Genomic DNA, 15822 nt, shown 5'->3' with positions numbered 1-15822 from the left:
GTTTTGAGCAGTTGAGAAAGGCATATATAGTGTAAGGCACATAGGGGTTTTTTGTGGCTTGGAAGAACTGTCAGTAAGAGGTGTATCTCTCATTGTTTTCCATTTCTGTGTGTGCTGTGTCTCATTTTCAATTGTTCTTAGGTTCTGTGACATGTTGGTAATCATTTCTCACCCACAGTGGTAGAGGGAGCCATTAGATAACTGACACCAGCCAGGGGAAGTGGTGCATACCTTTAATCCCAGCACTCTGGGAGTCAGAGACAAGCTTGCTCTGCAGAGTGTTTCATCATAGCCAGGGCTATGCACAGAAACTCTGTCTTGAAAACCAAAAGCAAATAAAAGAAAATCTACCACTGTAGGAAGTCTGCGTGGAGTGTCTAGATTTTCTTTCTAGAGTAGAGAGGATTTAGAAGACCTCAAATGCCAGTATAAGATTAAAACTGACCTGTAGAGCAAAGGGGCCAAGAATGGTGGGTCTGAAAAGGCCGAGATGCCAGTTATGATTTGGAAAGTGTTATCTGTGTTGTTGTAGTAGCTAAGGAGTAGGGTGCTAAAAAGTCACTGCACTGGTTAGTACATGCACCAATGGTCCACATAGGTGACAGTTTTATGTGATCTGTTTAAAACACTGGGTCAGTTTGGCAAGTTGCTATTTGCATTACCTATCAGTGTTTTTGTCAGTGAAGGGTCCATCCTTGACTATGTGATGTAAGTGACGCTATGTAATACTGAATATCTTTAATGTTAGGAAATAGAATTCTGTAGCATTGTTTTGTCCTAATTGTCGTCTCTGCTACTTAGATTGTTCGACATAGATAGAATTAACATTCAGGATATGTGCAATGCACTCATATTCATATTATATATTATTTTTACTGCTATGTAAATGTATGTAATATGTTCATTTCTGTAGACCCATCAACATCCATTCTTGCCCTATGTGTGTAGGGGAAGAATGAATATTGAAAAGAAAACACACACCTTTTTTTGACATGGGCTTATTAACTAAGTTACCAAGGATGACCTCAAACTCCTGAGCCGAGGATGTTCTCCTCCCTCAGCCTCCCCCAGTGACTGGGACAGTAGAGTACATGTGGCTTCCCTTACTGTTTTGTTTTGAGGTTATTTTTTATGGGGGGCACTTCCTGTTTCAAAGTTCTTTTTCTCTCAGGAACTCCCTGAACCTGTTCCTTCTGCTCCAGAGCCCCAGGATAAAGACAGCTGCCAAATAAATTGGTTTCAAACACTTTGTCACCTTTGAAGTTGGTGTTCTTTTGAGAAAGGAGAGGCAGGTTAAGAATGTCACACAGGTTTGCCAGACTCCCAGAAGGTGGAAATGACAAGCAGAGATTGAATACAGTTCATTAGACACTGATTGTTTAAGCTCAAAGGACCCTATAGAAATGGCTTGACAGTGTGTACTCAGTTGTGTGTTCTTTGCCTTAGCAGCGATAGTTCATTGCGATGTCACACTTTTCTTTTTATCCAAAGTCTACTATATCTTTATGCATTTGTTTCAGAATGTTAAATACCTTTTCATTTATGTCTATGAAATTTACTATTTATATTTTATTCTGAATTATCATTTGATAAGTTGAATTACACACATGCATTTGAGATCTTACTTTGAGGATTGTTATTTTTACTATTATTTTCCAGAAAGAATTTCAAAATATATCTAGCCCTGATTGGCCTAGAACTCGTCATATAATCCAGTTTACGGAGATCTGCCTGCCTCTGCCTCCTGAGTGCTGAGATTAAAAGTGTGTACCGCAGTAGCCAATGAGGAGTATTATATTTTTAAGTGAAGGTCATATCAACTTTTGTCTCATTCCATTATTTAAGTGATATATGACAACCTAACTTGGTACCAGAGCTTAAGTTGTGCAGAATTTTAGGCTCTTCTGGATTTTGCATGCTGGCTCCAGACACTTGGTTGTTGTACCAGTCTTATGCTGCTGCTGCAGAAGCCATTTACATACTTGTGTGCTAAAACAGCAGGGCCCTTTCCTGTAAGGAACAATACAGTAAGGTGGGGATAGCAGGAGGGTTATGTTTACTTTTCTATTGACTCTTTGTATGTCTTGGGCTAGTGACTTCCTGCCTTTTCTTCTGTTCTCAGATTCAGTAAGAATGAAAGTATTTGCTTCCTGTATTTCTAGGATTGAGCTGGATTTTCTAGAGCCTGTAAACCTGTGTGTAGTTTTGAAAGTTGGAGTAGGTGTGGAAGTGGGGAGACTTAAGAAGTGTGAGTGCATGTGCATCCTGAGTAAAAGCTCACATTTCCTCTGGCATGTGCGAGTTTTCCCACGTGTTGATTTTGTCTGAGAATTGAAGGCACTGTTTTAGCCCACACAGGAATGTCCCAGCCATTCCTGCTGACTAATGAATAAGGCAGTTAGGGGGCAGGCTGCCAGCAGAGAACAGAGCACGGTGAGGTCTGCAGTGCTTCTCTGGACTCATTCTGACATCCAGAAATCCAGTCTGCTATCCTTGCCTTTGGGTGTGGTTTGTCTGTGTCTACTTTTGCTGCCCCAGGCTTGTTTTCAAACTACAGTTGTGAGCCTTAAGTTATCTACATACTTTTAGTGGACTAGAAGTTGATTAGTGTTTTTATAGTACTCTATAAAAATCCCACATAGATGGTTGTGTGTGCATGTGTACGTGTGTATTTGGAACTGGGGATAATTTATGTGCAAATTTGAAATTCCAGTGACTAGATCCAAATATAGTGTCTCTGATCAGCTCTCCATTTATTCCTTAGGATATAAAAAAGGTTTAAGGTGGTAATTGTGTCAATGGACTTGATTTTTTTTTTTTTAAAGTGGCAAAGGGTACCATGCCATGAAAGTGGTAGAAGCTCTTGCTTTTACTTGAATTCAAAGAACCTACAGTTGTGGCAGCTGGTAGCACTCTTAATTAATTCACAAATAGCTGGTTACTCGGGCTGTTAGATGTGACCCCAGGCTATCTTCCTTCCCCTGTCCATACAAAATGATCTCATCCTTCACATCCTGAGTTGTCTGCTCTCCTGTAAAGTTTCTGGTCATATAATCTCTGTGTTCCTCAGCTACATGAATCTTCTCTGGTCTGTAATGTCTGATTCATATCCAGCTCACATGCTGTTATTGTGTTCAGTCATCACACACTGTCAGGTGAAGGAGTCTTTGTTGTTGGACAGCTGCTGGGTTCTTGTTGGATTTTCTTTAATACTTTTATTGCTTCTTTACTTGAAACTTTTGCCCTACAGAACATCTTTGCCTACGTCAGTTCTCCTAAAAGTAATTATTTCCATTTACTATTTTGTATAGAAACAAGGTTTTTCTGTTTAGCTCTGGCTGTCTTAGAACTTGTTCTGGCTCTGTGGACTAGGCTAGCCTTGGCTGCAAGAGGTCCTACTTCTTTTGCTCCTAGAGTGATGGGACTAAAGGTGTGCCCCACCACGCCTGACTACCTTATACACCTCTCACCCTTCTTTCCTAAACTATCTCGATAGCATCTGTGTTTCCAATCTCATTTTTCCTCGGACCCTCACTGCATTGCTTTCTAAATGCTTAGGAACAGTTGATTGACTTCTAGAGATCCTTCCAGGCCTTAGTGAGTGAAAACAATTCATTATATTTTTTGCAAAAGGTTATTCAGACAGAAGGGAGCCCTCAGGAGTTGGCAGCCTGCAGGGAACTTGAGAGTCCATTGCTTTTCTTGAAGTAGTAAATCTCTGACTGGGTTGGGCTTAAAAAGGTGAATCAGCAATGCCGTATTGCAACGTCTTTTCTTTAATAATGTCTCCTTGAAAGGATGGTTTTGAATTTTGAGTAGTCGTGCAAATCTCTAATATTCTTTTCACTTTTGGTTTTAAAATACTAGGATTGCTTTTCTGACAAATCAGTGGCATTTTGAAAGCAATGAACTTGCCATTTGAAAGTAACTCATAGTTGAGTAACCATCTTTGACCCTTCCTCCCAGGGATCCTTTCTCCTAGGCACTGTGTTGAATGGTAGTTACCATTTGATAGCTTTGCCTATGCCCACCTGTTGGTAGTGAATGACAAAATGAAATATATGAGGACAGGACTGTTCTAGATACGGAGAAGGTTTATTGTAGATATTAAGGAGAGCATAGCCAGAGGCGGAGACATCTGGGACAGTACAGAGTGAGCCTGACCCTGAACCTGGCCACGTTAGGATACTGGAGAGGGGAGAGCCAGGGGTCAGGACAGTAAGGGTAGACAGAAGGAGGACTGAGTTACCAAAGCAGCTGGATTTTTATAGAGAGGGAAACCAGCCTCTGGGCTGGAGAGTTCAGGGCAGATTTGGGGGTTGCCAGCCCTACCTTGTAACTAACTGATGGGACTGTGGGATTCTGGGAGAAACTGGCAGCTCAGCCATTTGTTCTGGGCTTGAGACTTAATTGGTAACTATTTCTTTGGGCAATTTTTCTGTTTAGAAAATAAAGAGATATTTAAGTTATAGTGGGAAAGTTCAGAATAAAATTGGTAAACGTCTACATAGGCACTTTTTTTCATCTCTAAATATGGAGGGATTAAAAAACTTCAAATTCTTCAACAGAGACTACCAAACATCAACAAAAATTGCCTGCTTTTTGTCAGGATTTGTCAGATGCGGTGGTGTGGTGTAATGTTTCATGAACAACAGAAGGCTTTAGGAAGATGTGCTTCCTTTTCATTACTTAGCAGGAAAGCTCGCTCAGTATATAAGACTGTACCAACACAGACACCAAATGCCACACGCCATGGGCTCTTGTCCACTGGCTTTATTGGGCCAGTGTTGCCATTTTTGAGGTAAGCATGCTTCCATGGGTGGCTTTAATTAGGATGGTCCCATTGTTCAAAGTGACTGAATACATTACTAAGTAAATACATCATCAATAACTTGAGTTTTTCACTGTGTGGGAGAGGCTGCAAAGAAGGAAATGTACCCTACCTCCCGCCCTCTGAGGCTGCTTTCTGTAGTTTGCTTGGTGTGAATTCGTTGTCTCCTGGTGGCTGTGCACAGGGCAGTGGTGCTGTGGATGCCACTGGCAGGGGCTGGGTGAGCGAGGCTATGTGTGCGCTCTCTCAAACCTCACCACTAAACTAAACACAATAGCTTGTCGAGAAGTCAGAGCTAGTGTGTGCTTTCAGTTCTAAATCGTAGTTTATGTAACCAATTTTCTATAGTTTGTTTTATCACAGGATTAAAATACATTTGTAGTAGTTCTGTCAGTCTTACAGCTTCTATTATGACACCGTTGATAGTTTTCTTAAAGATGATTTTGTAAGTGTTGATGTTCTTCCATTATTTTTTTCTTACATGTTTCTAGATAATTGCATTATTTTGCATGCTTATTTAATTGACTAGAATGGAAGGTTATTATTTTTTTTTTTTTGTCTTAGATGAAAGGATAGAAATGTTATTCTGGGTAAAATATATATATATTTTTTTTTCTTGCAAATCTGGTTGTTTCTGAGTATCTAAAGGGGATTGGTTCCCAGAACCTCCACAAATACCCAGAGCCACACAACATAAATTTCTTTCTGTAAAATAGCCTAGTAGTTTTTTGAATGTATATCCTCCTGTATACTTGAACTTACTGCTAGATCACTTAGAGTTTCTAACAGTGTTGATTCAATATAAGTAAATATTACATTGTATTGCTTTAAGAATGAGGACAAAGGGAAATGTCTGTGTGTGTTCAGTCAGATGTAATTTTTTTTTCTCCAAATAGGGCATTTCTGTAGGTGTCTTCAGTTGGGAGGAATTTTTTGAGTACTTGAAATACCCTTTTCAAGTTTCTGAATTTTTATCAATGATTAGGGAAACATAAGTGATTTATTTACTTGTAGAATTATGGTTTGAACATATTTAAAAAAAAAAGGTCATTGGCTCTGGTTTCCTTTTGCTAGAAGTTGAATGAACTTTAGAAACAGATATGGGGACAGGTGACTCTTTGGCAGGAAAAGAATTCTGATAATCATGCCCCAGGCTGAGGCTCTCTCCTCCTTCGTACAGCTTTAGTTGACTTCCTCTGCCCGACAACAATAAATGTGTTCTGTTGGCTCTGTGCATACCCTTGTTCTTGGCCTTTTATATTTGTACAGTGTAGTTTTGAGCGAGTGTAGAATGCATAGCTCTGGGGAGTAATGTATGGATTGCATTGTGTGCTTCCCGTCACTGGCTTCTTGGCACACAATAAGGGCACTGTGGAGGGGCCTACACGGAGACAGTGATGGTGTTTTATAAACTGCCATGGTGTGTGGCATCTTCTGCAATATGCTGGGTAAGCAGTTGCCCAAATTCCTCCAAGTTGAGGGGCCTCCAGAAATGTCCTGTTTTGGCTTTAGTTCCGAATGCCACAAATAACAGCGCAGACCCAGAGCCTCTGAGCTTAGGCTCACATGTCAGCTTGCCTGCCTTTAGTTGGGGGCTGCTGTGTTGTGTTGTGTTTTGTTTTTTTAAAGAGAAATTTCTCATAAACTAGTTTGCTAGTTCTTGAGTAAAATATTTTTGAAAACACATCTAAATTATCTTACTTTCTCTATCTCCTTTGCATGTCTCTAATATATTATACAGCTTCTACCAAAACAAACAAATCCAAAAAAGATTTGGGCTTGTGAGATGTCTTAGCCCTTACAGTGCCAGCACAAAGACCTGGAGTGAATCCCTAGCATCTGCCCGGAAAGCCCTGTGAGGCAAGCAGCAGATCTGTTACAGCTGGGCAAACAGGCAGAGGATCCCTTGGACTTGCTGGTCAGAAGTTTAGCTGAATCCAGTGAGCTTCAGATTCGGTCAGAGACCTCATCTCCAGAAATAAGGAGGATGAGAAAGATCACATACACAAGCATATGTACCTCTTGCCGTGTGTCTGATCCATGCCTGGAGAGTTAGAGCAGTCTCTCCCACTGCACCCTCCTTTTCCCTGGTCCTGCAAACGAGATACAAGTTGGGTTAGCAAGAGGCACATGAGGAGTGTAAACTGTTAAGCTTGTTGTAATTTAATATAAAAACAAAAATTCTGTTTTCAGAATGTGCTTGGTAAGTTTTATGAGCTCTTTTGTGACAGTACTTAGCTTCCTAGTGCTCTCAGAAGACACTTCCCAGAAGATTTCACCACAGTGATGCTGCTCTCTTCTTAATCACCACTAATTTCTTAGCCCCAGCTAACCAGCATCAATTGTCCCCGTAATCCCTTCTATTCTGGACTGTAGCCGGACCACATGGCTGAAGCTGCTGAGTTCTGCTGCTTGTTGGGGCTGGAACATGGCCCCCTTGTTCTGCTGCATTACCTCCCCAGCTTTCTGTCACAGGGCAGAGTTCATATGACTTGTGTGAGGTCACATCAGATGGTTTTGTAGGGCAGTGTTCTTTCAGAACTGTTGTGAATCATGTTCAGGTTCTGAAGGGAAACTTGAAGTAGAACGTTTTTACTGTTCGCATAAGTAGATGTGTATTCAACATTGTGCTCTTTAGGTCTCATTAGGACTTAATGAGAATATCAGTAAAGCAGAATGCAGTTTGTTACGGATTTTAGAATTATACTTTGCATCGTTAGGACATTAGAAAATTAATACTTTATATCAATTTGTAGTAAATGACTAGTGCTTTAAAATAATCTTTTGAACTTTATTAGTATACAAAATAGATTTTATTACGGCGTTTTCATACAAAATTTGTCTTGTTTCCCTTCTCCCCCATTTTCATCCCGCTTGCTCCCACCTCAGCCCCCTTTCTTCTTTTCTGTCCTGTGCATCCTTCCACCTCTTTTCCACTAACCTCCTCTTTCTCTTTCTTCATCTCCTTTAGAAAAGTAAAAACTTGCTCTGTTTTCCTACAGAAACGTGCTAAGGGACAAGTGTTATTCGACAGAGTGTGCGAGCACCTGAACCTCTTGGAGAAGGACTACTTTGGACTTGTATTTCAGGAACATCCTGAGCAGAAAGTGAGTGATTTTAACCTTATGTCCTTTATGTGTATTTTTTGTAAAACAGTTTAACTTGAGAATAAATTGAACTTTAATTTACATGATTGTTAGGAGACTTTTGGCAAATATTTGAAAATGATTATGTGAGAGCTTTACTCACTAAAGTTTTTTGGCATTTTGGGTGTGTACATGCATCATAAGCAGACAGAATGGAATGGTTTCCTATCTTATTTGAGATTGAAAAACTGATTTTACAATTATGGGAGTTTTAGCTCTTGAATCCACAGTGAAATCAACTTCTGTAATAAACTGTTTAGGGGAAAGGTCTTCAAAACATATACATTAAAGGATTCAATAGTAGGAAAATTGATGATCTACTGTGAAGAATATCTTTTTAAATAATACCGTCTCAGCCATGTCTTGTTTTTGCTTCATGGTGCTCTAAATACAGAGGTCATGTGGGCTCCTATTACCAACATGCAAATGTGCAGTAACATGTAGTGGTTATTGAATAAGCTGGAACCAGAGGGAGCTGGGTGCTAGAGGCTTGGGAAGAAGGGTTTGTCTTCCTTGGAGGACTTGAGTGGCTTTGTGTGCCTGGGCTGTTGGGGCGAAAGAGGTGGCAGGGCCAGCTCTTCTCAGGTGATGTTTGGCCTACCAGTGCTAGACTGGCCCTTGGAGTAGAGCTTCCAGATATTAAGAGAGTGCTGAGACTATTCTTAAGAGTTTTCCGAGACACTAAGCAAGAAAACTGGATGGTTGATCTGACATCAGTACTAATTTTATAGAACTTCCAAGTTTCTCAGTTTCACGGGTAAATCAAGGATGGAAACATTAGCCCTTTCTGGCAAGACCAGGCCTGACCTGTAGCCGTCAGTATTATTAGGAAAAGTGCTTTTCCTGTTCTGCTTCACTTTTTGAGTGTCTAGGTTTGGTGTGGGTGAAAGATGTTGACTGAGAGGGAAGAATGTGAGTCGTCCAGAGTCATACCCTACAGAGGAAGTGTATTTGGTATGTTAGACTGCCACCGCGGACACTCTGTTAAGATGTGTAGAGCCCTGAGCAGTAGAACACAGTAGTCACTGGAGGAAGCAGAGTGTGCATGTTAGCATTTGCCAGAACACTGCATTGTTTGTATTGACAGATCCCAGTAATGGAATGAAGGGTTTTACTTTTAAGCATGATAATTATATGCAAATTAAATTTTCTCAGCTTGTTCAGCTTTAAATCTCTGATCTGTAATTAGTGGCTTAATTCTACCTTTAGAGTAAAGATAAATTGCATGCCTGCCTGTTGAATAGCATGTATTTTTATTAGAATTGTTTAGAGTACTCTCCTCAGAAGTAAAAACACACTCCATTACATAAACTAAGTGCCTTGTAAAGCAATAAATTACAAGTTGGTCATGGTTCCAGTCAAGTGCTCATCATTCCTCCTCAAAGCTCCAAAGGAGAAAGTGACTTACTTGCCAGTCCGTCCGTCCGTCCGTCCGTCCGTCCTTCCTTCCTTCCTTCCTTCCTGCCTGCCCGCCTGCCTGCCTGCCTGCCTTCCTGCCTTCCTGCCTTCCTGCCTTCCTGCCTTCCTGCCTTCCTGCCTTCCTGCCTTCCTGCCTTCCTGCCTTCCTACCTTTTTCCTTTCCGTTCCATTCCATTCCTTTCCTTTCCTTCCCCCTTCTTCCCCCTTTTTCCGCCTTCCTCCCCCTTCCTCCCTCTTCCTCCCCCTTCTTCCTCCTCCTTCCTCCTCCCCTTCCTCCCCCTTCCTCCCTCTTCCTCCCCCTTCTTCCTCCTCCTTCCTCCTCCCCTTCTTCCCCCTTCCTCCCCTTTCCTCCCCCTTCCTCCCCCTTCCTCCCCTTCCTCCTCCCCCTTCCTCCTCCCCCTTCCTCCCCCTTCCTCCTCCACCTTCCTCCTCCCCCTTCCTCCCCTTCCTCCTCCCCCTTCCTCCTCCCCTTCCTCCTCCCCCTTCCTCCCCCTTCCTCCCCCTTCCTCCCCCTTCCTCCTCCCCCTTCCTTCCCCTTCCTCCTCCCCCTTCCTCCTCCCCCTTCCTCTCCTTCCTCCTCCCCCTTCCTCCTCCCCTTCCTCCTCCCCCTTCCTCCCCTTCCTCCTCCCCCTTCCTCCCCCTTTCTCCTCCCCCTTCCTCCCCCTTCCTCCTCCTTCCTCCTCCCCCTTCCTCCTCCCCCTTCCTCCTCCCCCTTCCTCCTCCTCCCCCTTCTTCCCCTTCCTCCTCCTTCCTCCCCTCCCCCTCTTCCCCTTTCCCCCCCTTCCCCCTACCTCCCCCTTCCCCCCTTCCCCCCTTCCCCCTTCCCCCTCTGAAATTGTTTATTGGTAGATTCATAGGAATGTTTAATTTTTGTAAAATATAAAATGGTTCACTATGGTGTTAGTTCAAATAAAATAGACAGTCTGAATAGGTACTCAGGCAGAAGGATTTCTGGTTTTGAACTTAAACTTTTAGTGTACATGTCTAGTCCGTATGTTACACCAGAGCTTCCTGTCCTGTGCTCAGCTGTCTGCTGAACATTCCTGGTTTAAAAGCAAACTTTATCCTCCCTTTAAATGCCATGTGTCCCAGAAGGCTAGTTCTGGACTCTTGTTTCTCCTTACCTCTGTGACTAGTCAGGCGTCTGTGATTTTACTCCCTCTTAGAAACCTTTAGTGCATGTAGTTTAATCCTCTGCAATTGGCATGAACTTTCTCCTCAGCACTGTCTCACAGCAGCTGATGGTCAGTGCATGCCAGATTCTGCTGGCCAAGGAAGCCTTGCTGGTATACCTATCTGCTCAAACATACTATGCCTCAATGGCAGTTTCTTTCTCTTATTATCTAAATGCCTGCCTTTTCTAAAGAGCTTTCTAAATATTCTATGAGAGGCCCTTCCCCCAACACCCACTGCCTGCCTTCTACCACCCTCTCCCCAGCCAAAGGAGGTGACTTAGCAGTTACTTCTGTCATCAGCATATTAATACAAACCTTATTTGTGTGTTGCCTTTTCTCCTCATTACCCTGGTTGTATCTGGAAGCAGGATGCTGAAGTATAATGAGGTGGGGAGTTGTGTGGTGAGACCTAGGGTTTGGCTGTGGAAGCGGGTGGCTACAGCCTGGGAGCTTAAGATGGTGAGATCAGAAGGGGGCTCAGAGGTCGATGGCCTGCGTCTTCTCTAAGACAATGTAAAGCTAGACTCTAGTGGGGTCACTGTAGAGTTCTCAGTGACAGAAAGATGCCAGTTGCTGAAGAAGACTCAAGCATTCCTTACCTAACTTTGTGGTCAGTGTTTCTTGCAAAATGTCACATGAACATGTTGGTAAAATTGGATGGACATGTTAGTACTTATGCTTTGCATCTGTGTCCTTTGTGATACTCACTTTTCAGAAAGTGAACACTCACATATAGTTTGAATATGTTACATTACATATTTATGTGACCATAATGTTCATTTTTAGATATAATATGTTTATATATAATAAATACATATAGGCAAAATCCAGGTCTCAAATATATTTAGGCAAAAGAACTTTCATTCTTCCCAATATAGATGTGTACAGTCTTCCTTTTTTTGTTTTTTTTTTTTTTTTTCAGAAAATGATTACTGTCCAACTTAGCTTCACAATCCTCCTTTGAAGTTCTTGAGGTTTCCACTGTAGGAGATGGGGCACTGTGGGTGTGTCTCTCTGTGTTGTGTGCATGCCAAACCCATACTTCACCAGACTCCTGCCTCTGTGTTTCTTCTCAAACTAAATGTTAAGTGTATTTAAAGAAGCCTCAAGTACTTACTTCAGCCTTTTGTAAAGTGGAATTTAGACAGAGCTATAAGTATTTTGTGTAACAATTTGTCATGTGGGAAAAATTTATGCTGTCTTTGGTTTTAATGTAGTATTGTGTCTCTTAGTTGTGACACGGAGTTGGAAGCATTTCAATTTATGTGATTATGAAAATGTTAGTGTCAAACGTTTTACCAACTCTCATGTAAACTTTGCTATAGAAAATATTAAAAGTTTATAGACTCAAGCAACATACTTTTCTTTGATACAGAATTGTAAGTCTGTAGTTTTGGTATTCATGTGTAAATGGATTCATCATTAAAGATATTGAACTTTCTTCAAAGAGGAGAAAGTCTTGAGTTTTTTCGTTAACAGAGTCTGACACTTGACCCGGGTATGATGTAAGTCAGTTTCCTATTTCCTAAGCAACATGGCAGGAGGTGCTTTTTAGAAGTATAGTTGATGTCCATGCTGTCTTTATGAAGATTAGAGGGGTTGACTAATAGCCAACTATGTCTCTCCAGAAGCAGAACTAAAGGCTCATAGTAACTAAGCTTAAGCAAAAGCCTACGTTTAGATTTAGTTCATTTGAACTTTATAATCCGCTGTTCTGCAGATGGGCTGTAGGTTTCACCGTGATGCCGAAAACCTGGACGTCCCTCTTGTGTTGGCTTTCGTGGGGTTAAGTGTGCATAGTGAAGGGATCTGGTGAAGCAGTACATGTGCTATGGAAGAATGGAGGGTTAAGACAGGACTACTCTCATCCTTTCAGCATTTGTCTGAAAGTCAATCTGGGTGAATTTGTGAAATTCTCATAGCCAACCTGAGACTCCCCAAAACAAATGAAGACATGGGCAAACTTTTGTTGGGCATCAGCAGTTCAAATTCTGAAATCCTAATATCCAGCCTGCAGAGCAGTGGGCAGCTCTAGGGTGGAAGATAGTCACTTCAGTTGGGTAGATGTTGGGAATTCTATTTTGCTGTTGAGGAAATTGAGGCTTAGTGGGGGTGAGAAATGTATGGAAGTCCTAGACCTGGTGGGAAGTAAGTGGGGATTTGACTCCATATATTTCTAGGCCCAAAGTCTGTATTTGTGGTTATAGTAGCCAATTCTTGAACTCAGTAAGGATATAGCCTAAGTTTCCTGAGGGGCTTCTGTGTGCCTGCATGTATGTACTTGTATGTGTTCACTCACCACGTCTTTAATCTGATCATCTCCTTTATTCACTGATGCTGTTTTTTGTTTTTTATGTGTCTAATGCTTTATTCATTTTTTTCTTTAAGTGTCAACCCATAGAAGTTGCTTTCTATTTTACATTTTTGTTTGTGGAGTGTGGTGGTGCATATATATGATGTCCTAGCATTTGGAAAAGTAAGGCGGAGGGCCAGGATCTCCAAGAGCAGCCTGACTATATAGTGAGACTCTGTTAAGAGTCAGAGCAGAGCAGCACAAATTGTTTGTTTGTTTATGAGTACTTGCTGACCCAGAGACTAGACTTAATTCCTCTGTGATGTTACATTATATATTTTTAACTTTTGCTTGATAACTTATAACACTAGTCAAGAAATCATATACCAACCATAATATACATACTCAAAGATAACTTCAATAAAAGTAAATTTAATAAAATAATATGTAATCATTTAAGAAGACCACAGGGGAGGAGGAAGCAGAAATGGACAGATAGAACTCAGCAGGTATTGATTTTTAATATTTAATATTAGGTTTCCTAAAAACGCCAAGCACACCAGAGAACATGGATTATACAGTCTATCCATGCCTGTGCACAACTGTAGTCTGAGTGGACAAGACCTCCTGCCTCCATGCGAGGAGTGGAGCTTGCAGAATGGAAGCCAGTGTGGTTAGGAAAGGAAACCAGGTAGGCACATGGAAACAGTGGTTTCTGCTGCTCAGTCCTGTTGTGTAAATATAGTCTGTTATCTCTGGGTAAGGGTTGTGTGCTGGATAGTTTCTGTTGTCAATTTGATGCAACCTAGAGTCACTTGGAAAGAGGGAATCTTGATTGAATTGCCCAGATCAAGTTGGGCCGTGGCCATATTTGTTAGAGATCTTCTTGATGGATGGTAGATGAGGGAAGGCCCAATTCCCTGTGGGCAGCCCCATCTGTAGGCAGGTGGGTGTGGGCTACTTAAGAAACCCAGCTGAGAATGAACCAGTGGGAGAAGCAGAAGAGCAAGCCATAGGCAGTATTCCTCTGTGTTCTCTGCTTTGGGTCTTGGTTGAGTTCTTGTTCTGATTTCCCCAGTGATGGAGTAAGTGTAATGCATAGAAACACTTTCAGTCAGTGTTGTGACAAGTGGTCTTAGTTTCATTTGTCAGCTTGTCACTCATGGCTGTCTAGTTCTGTAGACCCTTCCCTCACTCACTGTGATCAGGTAATGGGAGGAGTTAGTGCTGAGGATAGAAGGTGTAGAAGCTGGACCTCGGGTCCATGTGTGGGGTTCCGCTGTTCTTTCCTGGAACACAGAAACCTTTTGCTTGTCTCTAGCATGCCATCTGCATGAGCTTGTCATTAAGGAAACTGGAGTCTGGGAGGTCTGTCTGTGAGATGAGCAGTGCTCCCTTACTGTGTTTCTGAGTCGGCGACAGAAGACATCTTGTCATTGGGGTTTGTACCAGTTGTCCCTGAGTCCGTTCCCTCTGTGATCATTACTCTCTGGGTTTCAGTGCACACATTTAACCCTCCCTCCCCTCTCCCCAGCCTCAGTCCAGCCTGACTAGAAGCTGAACGATGTACTTTTCTTGTTCGTGTGTTCTTATCATAGTTACCCATTTGTGACCAGCTGTGTGTAGGACAGCAGCTGCAGGGTAAGGAAGCTGAATGCTACACTTTTTTTCTGAGTGAAAAAATAGAGCTGTTTCTTAACACAGTACTTGAGGTGCCATTACAGGGTCTCACTGGCCCCTCACATCAATGCACCAAGCAGCTGGATCATCAGTAATTGTGTACCATGCTCTGGTGGCTCTTTAATGAGAGCATTGACTATCACCAGTGTTAGGACATAGAACTTCTTGGTTATGGTTTGGATCCTCACTGCCAGAGTTCACGGCGTAGTAAAATCCGAGGGCTCCTTTCAAAAGATGCTGTTGTTAATACTTTTTAGTGGTGGGTCATGTTCTGTTGCATTTCAGGAGATTGACAGGCAATTATTTCATATGTAACAACAAACATTTTGTTCTTTCTGCCTGGGAATAAGATTGTGTTTAAATACAGGTGTTGTAATACATTGGGTGAGAGACTTAACATCAGACTTCTTTCTGTATATAAAGTCAGTTGTCTGAATCAATGTGGTGTTTTTCAAAAAATGTACTTGTTCTCTATTAGGAAGTGATAGGCTTTCCTGTCACTTAGCAATAATGTGGGAAAACACAAAGTACAAGTTTTTGATAATTTGCAGGAATCGTTTGCTTCACAGTTTGAAAGATTTACTATCATTATGTGGTTCCAAGACTGGAATTCTGTTTTTCTTTTCCTCCTTTTCTCTCTTTATATCTCTCTGTCTCCCCCCTCTCTCTTTTCTTTCCTTTCTTTCTTTCCTTCTTTTCTTTCCTTTCTTTCTTTCTTTCTTTCTTTCTTTCTTTCTTTCTTTCTTTCTTTCTTTCTTCCCTTCTTTCTTTTTCTCTTTTGTTTCTTTAAGATGTTTTTGTTTTATTTTTGGTTGGCTTTCTCAAAGACTAGAAATGAGAGGCAGATGGAAGGATGTTAGAATTGTGTTTTCAAAATTCATATGAGAAAGAGAGAGGGGGCAGGGCAGGCATTATCTCTTCACTGGTCTCAGTTGTAGTGACAGGAGGCTGAAGGATGTGAAGAAGTTGGCTTTAGAGGTTGATGTGATTGTTTGGATCAGGGCATGTGTACTTCTGAGCCAGCAGTTTACAATTCACATTTTATCCTTATATCCTTAAGATTAGTTTATTCCTAAGAAGAAACTGGGAACAAATTATTTCAGTGTCCGAGGAGTGATTTGTGTTAGGTCCATGTGATAAAGTTATATATAGATAAATTGCCCCTTATAATTATTATATCAAAGATTTAACATTCTCTCTCTCTCTCTCTCTCTCTCTCTCTCTCTCTCTCTCTCTCTCTCTCTCTCTCACACACACACACACACACACACACACACA

At 41.7% G+C, this 15822-nt stretch overlaps 1 protein-coding gene across 26 annotated transcripts in view; it reads left to right on the top strand.

The window, feature by feature from the left end:
• Epb41l2 (erythrocyte membrane protein band 4.1 like 2) overlaps positions 1 to 15822 on the top strand; it is a 180391-nt gene that overhangs the window by 96753 nt on the left and 67816 nt on the right. For all 26 annotated transcript variants that reach the window (XM_076928012.1, XM_076928011.1, XM_076928010.1 and 23 more), the window contains exon 4: positions 7834 to 7938. In XM_076928012.1, the coding sequence (XP_076784127.1) occupies positions 7834 to 7938 (105 nt within the window). The remainder of the gene's footprint in view (positions 1 to 7833; positions 7939 to 15822) is intronic.

This window comes from Arvicanthis niloticus, chromosome 30 (genome assembly GCF_011762505.2).
Source record: "Arvicanthis niloticus isolate mArvNil1 chromosome 30, mArvNil1.pat.X, whole genome shotgun sequence".
In the NCBI taxonomy this organism is placed as follows: domain Eukaryota; kingdom Metazoa; phylum Chordata; class Mammalia; order Rodentia; family Muridae; genus Arvicanthis; species Arvicanthis niloticus.
The sequence above is the reverse complement of the archived record's forward strand: the minus strand, read 5'-3'. Positions and strand labels throughout refer to the sequence as shown.